Below are 14,641 nucleotides of genomic sequence, written 5' to 3' on the forward strand. Positions count from 1 at the left end.
GACAAGATGGGTTTGCGTTCTGCTGCTCGGTTCACGAAAGGGTTACAGGGCAGAGTTGGAGCTCGGATTAGTCAGTGCTCAGTCAGCTGTCCCCGTTTATGGCTCTGGTTCTGCAGGGGGACCGGGAGCTCGGCACAGAGGAGGTAACTGGATCGGGTAAGAGACGCGGTACAATTGACCAATGGACCAGAGTACCCCGGGGGTAACAGCGCAATGTCCCCCGAGAGTCCCTATCCACGGGGAGGTTTGCGATGTTGGATCGGGACATCCCGGTGCTGCAGCCGCTACTGAGCGTTCGTTTGTTCCGCGATTAACAACAACAGGTCGCAGGCCGGCAGAGGAAAGCCAGCCTTGGACAAAGCGAGGGTGGAGGGGGTTCGGTCCGCTCCGGCTCCCGAGGTCGCACCGGCAGCAGGAGGGCTCTGTCCTGCGGCCCCACCCCGGCACCAGCGCGGGGAATCCTCCCGGGAGCGGCTCTGGCGCGGTCAGAAACCCGCAGAGCCCCACAGGAATTACCTCGTAAAGAGTCAGAGTCTGCTGGATCCCCGCTTTGAAGTGACAGCTGATGGAGGAAACAACAGCTGTTATCATAAACACCCCGCGCAGGTGGAGCACGCAGAGCGGGGAACTGTGAGTGCTCTCTGGGGACAGAGCATCCATCCCTGCCTTGCTCAAGATATCCCCATTTTACTGGAATCCCATCAGGGAATTCTGGTCCATTTGACCATTTGTTAAGCCTCTGTTCTGCAGTTTGCTGCCTCCCCATCTTTCAATTCATTCGTGTCCATTCATTGGTAAAGAAATGCAAGCACTTTCTTCCCTGGTTTAATACATCCTGACCTGCTCCTGAAAACCCCTACACATCACCCAGTCGTGTTATTAACCATGAAAAACATGCAGCAGGGAGTGTGCCACTGTCATCTCTCTTTGCCCCCAATTAGTCCTGGTCTAACCCTTTTAGCCTCAAGAGAAACCAGATTACAACTTGTCTGTCAGGGCTGAGGTGGATTTTACGCAACCAATGTGGTAATTATCAAAATGATTGCTCTATCAGTCAGCAGCTTGGTACAAGACCTTTACATCTTTTTGCTGATTCTGGACTCTCTGAAGCAAAGAGGAATGGTTTGCTGAGTGTAAGGGCAACTCCTGCAGTACTCAGGATGTGTCAGAGCAGCCCAATGTGCATCCACTATCAGGAAAATGAACAGTCAATAGGAACTCATTAATAGCTGACTAAATTTTCTATCTCCCCTTGCTTTATTCTGCTACTTGGAATGGTGGCCAAAGAAATGATCAAGACTTGGTTATTTCCTCGCTTCTTGACCCTTTCCTGAATGAAATCTTCATTGGGCAACCACAGAATAGAGCAAAATGAAGGTAACAGGAATTTTTAGTGTGAGGCAGCAGGATCTCAGTGATGACCAGACCACAAGCTCTGGATTTAGGCTCCACCTTGCGGGGTGCAGTTGAACTGATTCACCAACAACACAAACAAACTCCCTGAGTTTACAGCCCTGGCAGGAGGAGTCACGGAGGCAGCTGCTTAGGGCAGAGCCCAGTTTTAGTGGAGTTCTTTTAGGGTTTGATTGAGTCCATGGGCTGGAACTCACATTTGAGACCACCTAAGATCAGTTTGTGGGAGATGAATGCACTGATAAATCAGCTACCAGCTCATTTTGTGGCTTGCTAAGTATGGACAAATCTTAAATCACAAATCTCCCCTCCTCACTGCTTGTGTTCATATCTAGATGCCTTGTGCAGGAGCAGAGGCTGGGCAGAGCTCCAGAATAAAGCAGGGATTCATTCCAAGCATCTCCTCCATGGATCCACCTTGGGCAGCACCAGAGCCCAGCCAGGGCTGCACCCAAGATGACCCAAAATGGCCCCAAAATGCACCAACGCTCCCGGGGTCTCTGCCTTGGATCAGTTCTGCTCCATTTGCACCTTGCAGTTCATTGTCCCATTCCAGCTTTAGCCCCTGCAGTCCCACTCTGCTTGTTTTTCTCTCTCCAGCCCACGGGGTTTGTGCTCTTGAGCTGAGATTTGGATCACTTGTCCTTGGTGCCCAGCTGGAGCAGGAATTGTTTTGTCTCCCTGCTCTGTGCACAGAGCTCACCAACACTTAACATGAAGCTCAGAACTACACACTAAACCAGCACAGAATCTGAATATAAAATATCAGACTATAAAAGCTAAAGCTTAAGGCATCAATCTCATTTTTCTCCCAGCTGGCTGTGGATGCTCAGGAGGATTCTGTCAGAGCCAGGACCTGGCCATGCTCAGGGAATGCATGGATCAGGCTGCAGGTGCTGGGACACGGCTGCTCAAACCAGCTGGCAGCCTGTAACCTTTGTGCCTGTGCCAGTGGGGCCGGGGTTACTCATCCCAGTCCCACCCACGGGCTTGGCACGGAGCTCTGCGCTTCCGAAGCCTCGTGGCTCCTTATCGCCCCGATAAAAGCCGCGTGTGTTCGTGCAGAGCTCCGGCTGCTCCAGAGCTCACAGCTGCCTCTTCTCCTCTCTGCTTGTGCCTCACCTCAGCAGGGGGACAGGCAGCGACACAAACTGGCCCCAGGGAAGAGGGGGAATATCCCTGGAGTAGAGAATTTATCCCCTGGATAAATGGGCCTGCAGAACGCCAAGGCCTCAAGGAAAGGGGCCAACATCCCCATGCTGGGGCTGGACTCGGCGGGCAAATCCACGCTGCTCTACAAGCTCAGGTACAAAGATGCTTTTATAACAGTGCCGACGATCGGCTTCAATGTGGATATGATTGAAGCGGGGAAGGATTTCACACTGACGTTTTGGGATGTTGGGGGACAGAAGAAAATGAGAGAGCTCTGGAGCAATTTCCTGGAAGACGCCGGCGGGCTGCTGTACGTGGTGGACAGCTCTGACAAGCGGCGCCTGGAGGAGTCCAGGAGGGAACTGGAGCTCATTTTAAAGAACGAATCCATCAAAAACGTCCCGGTGGTGGTGCTGGCCAACAAGCAGGATTTGCCTGGAGCCCTGAACGCGGAGGAGATCACCAGGAAGCTCAAGATAAAGAAGTACTGCAGTGACAGGAACTGGTACGTGCAGCCCTGCTGTGCCGTCACGGGAGAGGGGCTGGCAGAGGCTCTCCAGAGGGTGGCCACCTTTGCCAGGCAGTACAAGAAGTCAAAGGAGACTTTCATCACCCTGAAGGAACTCAACTCCTTTTAAGGATTTCTACCATCCACTTCTGGTGACTCTTGACATACTTCATTGGACAGATTAAATCTGGAAGTACAGGATTCTGAAGAACTTTTATACATAAATATTTATAAGGGACCTTGATAATATTAAATTTTACTGTTATACCTGGAGATACTTGATGTACCTGATGGGATATCTCATACCTGAGATAGGACTCTGTAGCATTTTATTATTATTTTTTTTTTTACTTGGAGTTATTCAAGTTGAATGGTGAGAAAGGGGCAGTCGAGCACATGGAAATAAAATAGGTGAGCAGTGTTTCAGTGGCTTAAGTCAAATGAAGATTCAATTTTTTTCAAGTCATTTGGTCAGCAGTGATCAAATGCTGTTTTGTAATAAATGGAATAGAAGTGTTTCTTGTTTGAAAATAGAGTGGGGTGAGAGCTGCAGCTGTAGTTATGTACAGGAGGATTTGGCTGTTTCTGCACTCTGGTAACAATTCCTGCAGGGAGGTGGTGAGAGCAGGACAGAGCAGGACGAGCTCCTCAGCCAGCCCCGGGCAGAGCCTGGCTCCAGGGCTGTCCCCCGGGTGCAGCCGTGAGCTCCCAGTGTCCCAGAGGTGCTGCTCCCCTTGCTCCTGCACTGCTGCTCTGCCCTCCCCACAGGACACCAGCCCGGGAAGAGCTGAATCCCCTGGGGTTTGTGGGCATTTCCCAGTCCTGGCCGCTGGAAAAGCCGTGCCAGGGGTCCCCTTGTGCTCTCCTTCTTTTGGTTTCAGGATTACACCAAGGAAGTAGGTGGGAAGTAGGAAGTTTGCAGTTCATTCTTACTAATAAACAGACAGGAATGTCAAGTTATAAAAGGGTGAAGCAGCAATAAAATCACCCAGACATACCCTGTTGTCTCATGCATGGGTTATTCAAAGACAAAAAACATCAGGTGGGTTTGCTGAAATAGTAAACAAAGGGAAGTTTCCCAATAGTGGCTGTTATTAATACTGAGACTAATTAATTACCAGGGGCTAAATCCTGAGTCATGCTGAGACTTGCTAAAAGCAGAGCAAATGTCTGGATTTCTCATTGCCTGCTCTGGTGATTCGGGCTCAATAGAAAATAGCATCTTCTGCCCCTAAAAAGATCTTTAAAAGGCATTAATGTTGGTTTTCCAAGGCAAAAAAATTCAATGTTTAAAAATATTATATTTCATATTGATACATTTATAAATGTTTGCATGTGTATAGGGTGAATTCTCCTAGTCTGATCACGTGTCTGTTATAAAGCAGAATTTACTTCTGTGGCCTCAGCACTTCCTCAGGGAGAAACACTCCTGAGAGATTTAATGAGGGTGCACCAGGGTCTCAAATTAGCCAAGAAGCAAGTTGTGAAGGGAGGAATAAAGTTGTAAGAGACACCAGCTCATACAGCTAAAAATGAGAATAAGCTCTCAGGCACACAGGCCCTTCTGCAGGTTATCAAATTACACTAAATGATACTCACATCAACTTGAAGAAATGTTTTACATTATGCTTCAAAGGAAAGGAATAAACTCAATTCCATTCCCTTCACAGAATATCAAGTATTTAAAAATTGCATTTTTGAAGAGCTTGGTTTCCCAGAGAAGTGAAGGCAGGCCTGTTCCATCTGCCCAAGGAGACCCCAACCTTTTGGAATCATTTTAAAGATTTAAAATAAATCTCAGTCAGGCTGGCTTGGAGGTGCAGGTCCTCAGGGCAATTAGATGCCTGAAAGTTGAAATAAAAACCTCAGTGAGGCAGAGAAAAGTGACCACCCCTTAAGGGCAAGGCTGCTGAGGCACAAAAAGCTGGAGATAAATGTTCCATTGATACATCAGTCCAGAGCCAGGGCTTCATGGGCTCCTCTGCTCCCGGAGCTGCCGGGGCTTTTCCATCGTGCTTGGACCAGCAGAGCACTCGGGGTCCCTCAGGATGGGACAGAGATGGGGTGCACTGCTCCAAACCCAGAGCAGAGCCTTCCCTGGCACTCAGCACATCTTGGGAAGGTTCTGGGAAGGGAACTGGGGCGCAGCTCTGAGCACAGGCTCACCCCAGCGTGCTGTGTGCTCCCGGGGGAAGCCTGGGGATTGTTGGATAGCTGATCCCATCACGTGTGCTGGGGTGAAATTAATACCCAGGGACTTCCTAAGGTTCCAAAGCTTCCAGCTCCATCCCTCTTGGGGGGTTTGAACTGCCTGGCTGAACACCATGAGCAGAGTTGTCTTGGTGTTTCAGGAATTCTGCCGGTGCTAAAGTCCAACCTGCAGCACAGGGATAATTTATTCCTACATAGGTTTGGCTTATTTTATTATTTAGAATTTTTAGAGATTACTCACTGAAAAACTTTTAGGATTTTTGAAGGGTTTGGGATGCTTTGAGATGGTGAGAAATCAGAATCTGAAGAGCCCTGAAGCACTGGAGCTGAAGTCTGGGGGTCGAAAACTTTTCATGGGCTGAAAGGCCTTGAAGAGTTGGGGTCGGATGTTTGTTTGGGTCAGCTGCTTATTTTGCTCCAGATTTGGGAATTTTTTAATCAGCTCACTCTGCTATTTTGCATTTTTAATTGTTGCCTTCTGGCACTCTCTGCAGCTGTTCTGTAACTGAAGAGCTCAAATCCTTCAGTGTCTACTCCTGTTCCTTAAAGAGTTTGCTGTGCCTGATCCTTTGTGCCGACAGGAGAGTCAACATGACAAAACAAACAGGACACAAAAAGAGAAGGGCCTGAAGCCCAAGGCCTGCAGGACCCTGTGCCCTCTCAGGGAGAGGGGTTTGGATGGCACCATTTGAAGCTGACAGACCCAGGGGATGGGGCCTGTCCTGTTGGCCGTTCCTGGATGAGATCCCTGTGGTTTGAAGTCACATTGAGGTTTCTGAGTTTAGGAATAACTCATGGAGCCCATTGAACATGGGTCCAGCCAAATGGGGATGAAATGCCATTTTAAGGGAAGGTGTGGAGCAGCAGAATAATTTGGAGAGCAGCACTCCCTCCTGCCTTGCCTGGGAGACAACAGCCAATAATTTAGAATCCAGGAGAAGTGTAGTGTCTAAGGACTGCAGGCTTCTCTAGTATCAGATAGCTGGTCTTGCTCAAAATGTCTCTGTGCCATCTCATTTTGGACAAGTAACTGCACCAAAGGAGAGACTTTCCCATGTCAAACAAGTTCTGAGTGCTGCAGAGGAGACAGCACCACTTTGAAGTGCTGTATGCACATTAAACAGGTTTTTTCCCCAAGTAAATGGGCCATGCTGAGTTCTGTGTTGCTTCCTGCACTTTAATTAGCTCAGTATCCTGTTTGGATTCTGGACATCCATCTCCTCAGATCCCACAGCCCGGATTAACCAACTGGCTGCAATTTGGGATGTAAATTCTGGAGGGTGGAGGCCCTCAGCACACACCACGCTGCAGGGACCATTTGCAAATGGAGATTCATGGACAGTAAGGAGCCCAGACACATTCTGAAGGCAGGGGATTTTAGCAAACTGAGCATTCCCTGTGCCTCAGTTTCCCCAGGATTCTGTTCCACAGCTGTGCTCGGTGTTCCTGTGTGCTCAGGAGCTGATCCTGAGCATCAGCTCAGGATGTTCATCCCTGATGTGTTGGTGGCTCTCGGGCTGACAGAGCTCCCCTCAGCCCTGCCACCTGTGTGTCCCCAGCCGAGCTTTGTCCCTGTCCTGTCCTTCCCCACGAGGCCCAAGGGCAGCGCAGCTCCCATGCTCTCCTCAGCAGATTCCCCCGGGGTTTTTGGGTTTGCTCCCAGCCACTCCTCGGGCTTGGAGTGACCTACAGACATTTACAGACATTTACAGACATTTACAGGCATTTACAGACATTTACAGACATTTACAACCCCATTTCATTGTTTTCTGCCAGCTCCTCCCTCAACGCTCTCCTTTCCCAGGATGTATGCAAACCTCCTGACAATGCTTTATGAGCCGTGGCTTTTGATGAATATTTTTTATTATTTCCTTGTTCTCCCCATACTTATTCATCTGCTCCCTCTTAGCCTTACAGGGTGCTTTCATTGGTGCAAAGATCATCTTTTTGTTCTGGGTTTTTACTTTTGTTTTAACCTTTTGTTGACTTGTTTTTACTTCGTTTTACCTTTTTTATTCGCCTGGCCAATGAGAAGTTTCTAGGCCTTTGTATTACCCTGACTCTGGCAAAATACTTGCAAAAATAAGTAATTTTGTGAGTTTAATAACCCACCTGGCTCTGAAACCCGAGCCATGCACATTGTTTGGTTTCAGCAATTATAGCTGGGAACAGCAGCAAGGATTTTATCGATCCAGACAAAGGCCAATCTCCTCTGAAATTCTGCTTGGCTGTTAAAGGCTAACTGTGCCTTGATCGATAGTTTTCAGTTACTTTATCTAAAGCACACACGTTTATCACTGAAGAATGTGAGTGTCTCAGCCTTCCCTCAAGAACTCGGAGAAGTTTTATTTCTTACAGGCCCGTCCCAGATTGCTGTGAAAATCCCCGGTATCGTTTGGATATAGCACAAAACATGAAGGCATTCTGCAAACAGCTTCATTAATTAATAAATTAATAAATTCATAAATTAATAAATTCATAAATTAATGTCTGGCTCCTCATGGGGTGGCTCAGGCCTGGATGCCTTTCCCAGCACAAAAGAATCATTTTGGATCGAATTCATGTGGATTTTCCTTTTTTTGAGGATTAACAATAGAAGGGAATAATTTTGGATCGAATTCACGTGGATTTTCTTTGTTGAGGATTAACAACAAAAGGGAATAATTTTGGATTGAATTTACATGGATTTTCCTTTGTTGAGGATCAATAATAAAGGTTTAATTTACCTGAAATGTCTACAGGTGGTCACACAATTCTTATGTGTCCATCAGTATTTACACAGCTTGAATTCTCTGAAAAGGTGAAATAACAATAAGAAAGAAAGAAAGAATTACAGAAGAAGAATTGAAGGAGTTAATCTGGAGGGGTGGTGGGGGAAGATTAACGACAGCAATACCATGAAAAAGGGAGGCGAAATGAAAAGTGAGAAAATTCTCAGGCCAAAGTACTGAGTGTTATAGATGCACAAAGAAACAGAAAGAAAAAAAAAAACCCCAACAATATTAACTTTGCACTCTGGTGCAAAAGCTGAGGCTGCTCCTCTTTTAAAATCAACATTTCATGTGTGCAATCCCTCCCGGTGCCCACAGGGGAACTTTCCTGGGCTCTCCCTGAACGGTCAAAGCTGAGGGCAGCAGTTTCACAGATAAAATAATATCAGGCCATAAAGATAATGTAACTTTGGAGCAAATACTCTGCAGAGAACTGTCTCCTGATAGCAACTCCAAACAGTCCTAATCCTGACTGTTAATAGTTTAAAAATATTTCATATATTAAAGTCAAACTTTGTGGAAATTGATTCTAGTTTGACTTAACTCTTCCATTTAACCTACACAGGAAAATTTAAAATTTCTTAGCTGTCACCTACACTGAGCCTTTTCTTTTTAACGCTTAAGGTTTTCCACTGAGTCATCGGGATCATTGATTATTTAAAATCCCCATTTATTGCCCACACTAACGGGTGAATTTGTGCAGGCTTGGTTTCCCCGTGTGCTGCTGAAAAGCCCCGTCAAGCACTAAGGAAAACCCGAGGAAAACACCTGAAAATTGAGAAATATTATTAAAAACCACTTGTATCAAATGTGTTTCCTCGCTGAGACATCTTGTGGTGTGTGAGGCTTCCTGCAGCTCGTCAAAACGAAACAATCGGGTGGCAAATTCGAACGGAGAGCAGGGGAGCTCGAGAACTCTCTGAGAGGCTTAAACCACACAGCTAAAAATCGCTTTTTTTAAACAAAAACTGCCTCAGTGCAGCACTGATGGGTTTGTTCTCTGAGATTATTTTCAATTTGTTAAATATAAATATAAATATAAATATAAATATAAATATAAATATAAATATAAATATAAATATAAATATAAATATAAATATAAATATAAATATAAATATAAATATAAATATATTGCTGTTAATTAGGTAAAGCCCACATTTGTTTGCATCATTCATTAAGATGAAGTTTCACTTTGTGGCACTGAAAATTCCCAACAATGAGTGATGCCCAAACTGGCATCAGATTAGATTCCAGATTAAATATAAATATAAATATAAATATAAATATAAATATAAATATAAATATAAATATAAATATAAATATAAATAAATATAAATATATTGCTGATAATTAGGTAAAGCCCTCATTTGTTTTCATCATTCACTAAGATGAAGTTTCACTTTGTGGCACTGAAAATTCCTAACAATGAGTGATGCCCAAACTGGCATCAGATTAGATTCCAGATTAGATATCATTATCAATATCAATATCAATATCAATATCAATATATTGTTGATAATTAGGTAAAGCCCACATTTGTTTGCATCATTCATTAAGATGAAGTTTCACTTTGTGGCACTGAAAATTCCTAACAATGAGTGATGCCCAAACTGGCATCAGATTAGATTCCAGATTAGATATAAATATAAATATAAATATAAATATAAATATAAATATAAATATAAATATAAATATAAATATAAATATATTGCTGATAATTAGGTAAAGCCCACATTTGTTTTCATCATTCATTAAGATGAAGTTTCACTTTGTGGCACTGAAAATTCCCAACAATGGGTGATGCCCAAACTGGCCAAGCAAGCAGATTCCTAAGTGGGAATTCCCATTTTTCCCAAGTTGGTTGTGATTTGGAAGAGCCCTGGTTAGCAGTTCATAGCTGAAGTGAGATTTGAATGTAAAGATGAATAATGAGCATTCAAAGGAAGGGTTGATCTCAGGGATGTGACAGAGGCACAGATTCCCGAAGCTGCTGAAATGCTGCGTAATTCAGGAAAATTATGTGCCCATTCTTCCCCCTCAAAAGAAAAGCTGAACAGAAATATTACCATTTATCAGCCACCAGAAAATCAAGGAAATCTCAGTCCTGAGCCTTGGGAGAATGGGCCTCGTTAGTGCTGCTGCTCAGAGCACTCATTTTCTCCATTACAGCGGAACAAAGAGAGATGCAAACTTGGGCTATTTTCATTTCTCTGCTCAATACCAAGCCCTGAGCCTTTCAAAATTCTTTATTCAGCCATGTATTCGAGTTTCCTTTCAAAATGAGCCCGAGACACAGCACTGACAATAGCAATCTGCATCTGGACATTTACATTTTTGTTGCATCTTGGGTTTGGTGCTGTTTTATGAGCTAAACTCTGCTCCCTGCAAGTGTTAACAGCCAGAAATAAAAGTTTCAACCCGAGATGCTCCCCAAAATGTCTCTGTTTTCATGATCCTATCAGTGTTTCTGTGTGCAACATGAACCACATCACCTGACACTTACCACCATTTAATTATCTGAGCATTTGTGTGGATTGATTTTTCAAATACAGCTCCAATGATCAGCCTTCCTTTTGGAAACATGAGGAACTGAGGATGGAAAAGCAAATTCCCTTCGTGCAGTCAAGTGGAATAGGATCCAGAATATTGGAGCTCCAGCAGATCAGAAGTTTTCCTTTCCTTTTAGATATATTATTATTGAACTCACCCCAAACCAGAGACAGAAGCATTTTTTGTCCCTGTCCCACCATCAGCGATGCTACAAGGATTTGTTTTAACATGGAAAAACCACATCCCTGGATCTTCCAGGGCAACTTGACATGGCTCATCTCAGTAACCATTTCTTCATTTTTATCTCAAATGAAATTTTTCCCTTTCCTTTAATAGGAAATTGTGCTGGAAAGGCAAAGCAGCTGGACAGGGGCAGGGAAGTGCAGCTCCACACTCTGCTGATTGAGGATTGATGCCTCTTCTTCTCTTGGGCCATTTGCAGCCGATGGATTTTTGGGATCTACTCCAGCTCTGTACCAAGGAACATTTTTGCCCATGGTCACGTCATGACCTACAAATCTGTCTGCAAAAGCTCTGGTTTAGCACATGAAAAAGTGAACATTTATGGGCTGAGTTGTAGGAAACATGCCACAGCAGGCCCTTGGTCTGAGAGGATTTGTGTGCCACAAGTGAAGGGTTAGAAAGGGAAAGGCTTTGAATCCTGTCATACTGCAAACGTGTGGAGCTGATTTTTCAGTCCATCACTTTAAGAAGCTGATTTTTAAAAGTGAGTTTTTAAGTACCACCCCAGCTGAATAGTACTTTTCTCAAAGTGGAAATACTTTTTTCTAAATAGAAAAAAAAAAAAAAGCAGAATGCAGTGTAACCAGTGGTTCTAAATGAGCAAACCCAAGGGGAAGCACACCCAGGAGCTCTACAGCTCTGCAACAAAAATGTCCCTCCCTGAGTGAGTGTGAGCCCAGCCTGGAGCCAGCAGAGCTGCCCAAGTGTCCGTGGCCAAACCTTGGATTCCTCCTCTCATCCAAAGCACTTCAGCCAACTCCCACCAAAAATCCCCTTCAAACCTGTCTGAACACACCAGCTGAAAGATTATTATAAAATATCCTCCCAGCAGTGGGCTGCTTCTTTGTTAATACCAGCTATTCCATTTGGATAAACCCTGGGATTAATGGGTGTTTTTCTGTGTGCAACACAAATCTTTGCAGCTTTACATAACATTTTGTTCCTTATAGGAGGGAGATAGGGCCATGGAAACCCATTTGCAGGAGCTCCTTTCACCTAAGTGTACATTTAGTAAATAAATTTCATCCATTTTATACATATTTATACTAATACATTAATAAAAGCATTCAGATCAATTCACATTATTACTCAAAAGAAGTGTTTAAGACAAGCTGAGAATTAAACATTTTCTAATTGCATAATGAGGTGCAAAATTCACAAATTGTGCCTTGTAAACAAAATGTAAACTCTTAGTAAATCAAATCTATCTGTTGCTTGAAGGGTAGGAAGGTGAGCAGAGCCTAATTCCCACCTTTACATTTGCATTATTATGTTCCAAGCTAAAAAATATGCAAAAAATAACAAAGAAGCAGAGCTTTGTTGTGTAGCATCACATGAAGTCTGAACAGCACCATACCACGAAAATTTGTGGTTTATGCATAATTTATTATGTTGTAGGTACTCTCAGTAAAAAAAACTGCAAAAAAACCCCCTGATTTAGTAAAAAAAACTCATTCAGAATCAAAATATCCAATTGTTTGTTTGTTTGTTTGTTTTTCAAGAGAGCCCAGTTAATAAGTTTTTTAATATTTTACATATTTTTACTAAAAAATATTGGTAAATACTAATAGAAGTTAATACGTTTTATATATTTTATATATTTTGCTAATAAATATAAGTAAATGCTCATATAAGTAAATTTTATATATTTTACATATTTTACCAATAAATATTAGTAAATACTAATATACTACTTATATTAGTAAATACTAATATAAGTAGATAAGATTTTTATATTTTACATATTTTTACTAATAAATATTAGTAAATACTAATAGAAGTTAATACGTTTTATATATTTTATATATTTTGCTAATAAATATAAGTAAATGCTCATATAAGTAAATTTTATATATTTTACATATTTTACCAATAAATATTAGTAAATACTAATATACTACTTATATTAGTAAATACTAATATAAGTAGATAAGATTTTTATATTTTACATATTTTTACTAATAAATATTAGTAAATACTAATAGAAGTTAATACATTTTATATATTTTATATATTTTGCTAATAAATATTAGTAAATGCTCATATAAGTAAATTTTATATATTTTACATATTTTACTAATAAATATTAGTTAGTACTAATATAAGTAGATACGTTTTTTATATTTTACATATTTTTACTAATAAATATTAGTAAGTACTAATATAAGTAGATAAGTTTTTTTATATTTTACATATTTTTACTAATAAATATTAGTAAGTACTAAAATAAGTAGATAAGTTTTTTATATTTTACATATTTTTACTAATAAATATTAGTAAATACTAATATAAATAAATAAATTGTATATATTTTACATTTTTTTCCCAATGTATATATATGGTAAAAGCAGCGAGGAGGTGCAGCAAGGTGATTTTTGGGCAGGGCTGGCTGTGGAGGAAGACTCTGCAGGTGATTCTCAGTTATTTTCAGGTGGTTACTCATACAGGATCGGGGCTGTTGCTCAGCCCCTGACCTGGTCTGTCCTTTTCCAGGAGCACGGAGGGAAGGAAGGGCAGCAGAGGGATGGTTTCCCTGCGAGGTCACTGGCCCTGCTTTGGGCTCTGAGTCAGGCCAGGATGTGCTGCCTTTCCTTCTCCATCCTCCCCTGACCACACCAAGCTGTGGGATGAGCATGGCTGGGGTAACAAAGACATGGGAAAGGTGCTGATGAAAAGGGCACCGATGGAATAAAAGGGTTTTCTTTCCGTTCATAAAATTCCAGGCTGGGTCTGACACAGGGGGTATTTTTGACCATCATGTTCTGACTAGTTCTGAGCACTGGGCAGGAATGGAACGTGCAGTACCAGAGTCCAATTTCATTATTCATCAGAGAATTTCTGCCTAATATCTCATCTAAACCTACGCCCTTGCAGTTCAAAGCCATTCCCTGTCCTATCCCTCCATCCCTTGTCCTTCTCCAGCTCTCCTGGAGCCCCTTTAGGCTCTGGAAGGGGCTCTAAGATCTCCCCAGAGCCTTCTCTTCTCTAGGCTGAACAATCCTAACTAGCTCAGCCTGTGAATGAAACAGAGCACTAACTAAAGATACTAATTTTTTTAAATTTTTTTATCTCTGTGTAGTCTTCTACAGCATTACTACATAGAGAATCCGCATTACGTTTTCAAAAGTCAATAGCTGTATCTAGAAAATGTCATTTTTGTCCATGCAAACTGGGATGTGAAAGGGCTGCTGTCCTCCACCAGGTTTGGAGAAAATGCTTTAGATACTGAGACAAGCCATGCCTGGATGGAATACCACCAGCACTAATTAGCCCTGACTAATTTACCTTCCTCATATTGCTGTGACATCGCTGCTACGTTTATGCAGCAGATGGGGCTGCGGTGACTCAGCCTCTGTCACTTTTGGGGTTTTTTTGGAGAACTATCTAGAGCCAAACCTCATTCTCTGGGAAACATCCAGAGATAGAACACACATAGTGTGAAAAATCATTGTGTTTTCTCCAGGAGCTAAACCAAGTTCTCTTTCCTCAGTCTCTGAGGGACTTGGTGGCTTCATTTTCATGCTTGGGAAAAGCATCTCCTGTCACAACTTTGCCTTTTCTCAGCAAGTATCATGGAAAATGATAATGAGCTCTATCAACAATGAAGACTTCACAGAGTTCATTTCCAATCATTAAAAATAAGTAGAGACCACAGGCAGGATGAGGGCAGTATGTTTATATATTTATTTATTTGTTTGTTTATTTATATACATAATCTAGAGAATTCTTCGAGGAATGGCACAAAGGCATTATTTTCCAGGTGAAATTTCAGAAGTAGGAACAAAATTACCAT

At 42.5% G+C, this 14,641-nt stretch overlaps 1 protein-coding gene across 2 annotated transcripts; it reads left to right on the forward strand.

Moving 5' to 3' along the window:
* The first annotated feature begins 24 nt into the window (after positions 1 to 24).
* ARL14 (ARF like GTPase 14) lies at positions 25 to 8,020 on the forward strand. 2 transcript variants are annotated; one of them, XR_011680873.1, is made up of 2 exons: positions 25 to 156; positions 5,779 to 8,020. XR_011680873.1 is itself a non-coding variant. In XM_071438162.1 (2 exons), the coding sequence occupies exon 1, from the start codon at positions 2,622 to 2,624 to the stop codon at positions 3,201 to 3,203; it is 582 nt and encodes a 193-aa protein (XP_071294263.1). In that variant the 5' UTR covers positions 139 to 2,621; the 3' UTR covers positions 3,204 to 3,484; positions 5,779 to 8,020. The 2 variants fall into 2 exon arrangements, 1 of the variants encoding a protein (XP_071294263.1); XM_071438162.1 differs by having other exon boundaries at positions 139 to 3,484.
* Positions 8,021 to 14,641: the final 6,621 nt, after the last annotated feature.

Source organism: Agelaius tricolor, unplaced genomic scaffold, assembly GCF_023055355.1.
Source record: "Agelaius tricolor isolate 1412-34295 unplaced genomic scaffold, bAgeTri1.0.p SCAF_12, whole genome shotgun sequence".
Lineage (NCBI taxonomy): Eukaryota > Metazoa > Chordata > Aves > Passeriformes > Icteridae > Agelaius > Agelaius tricolor.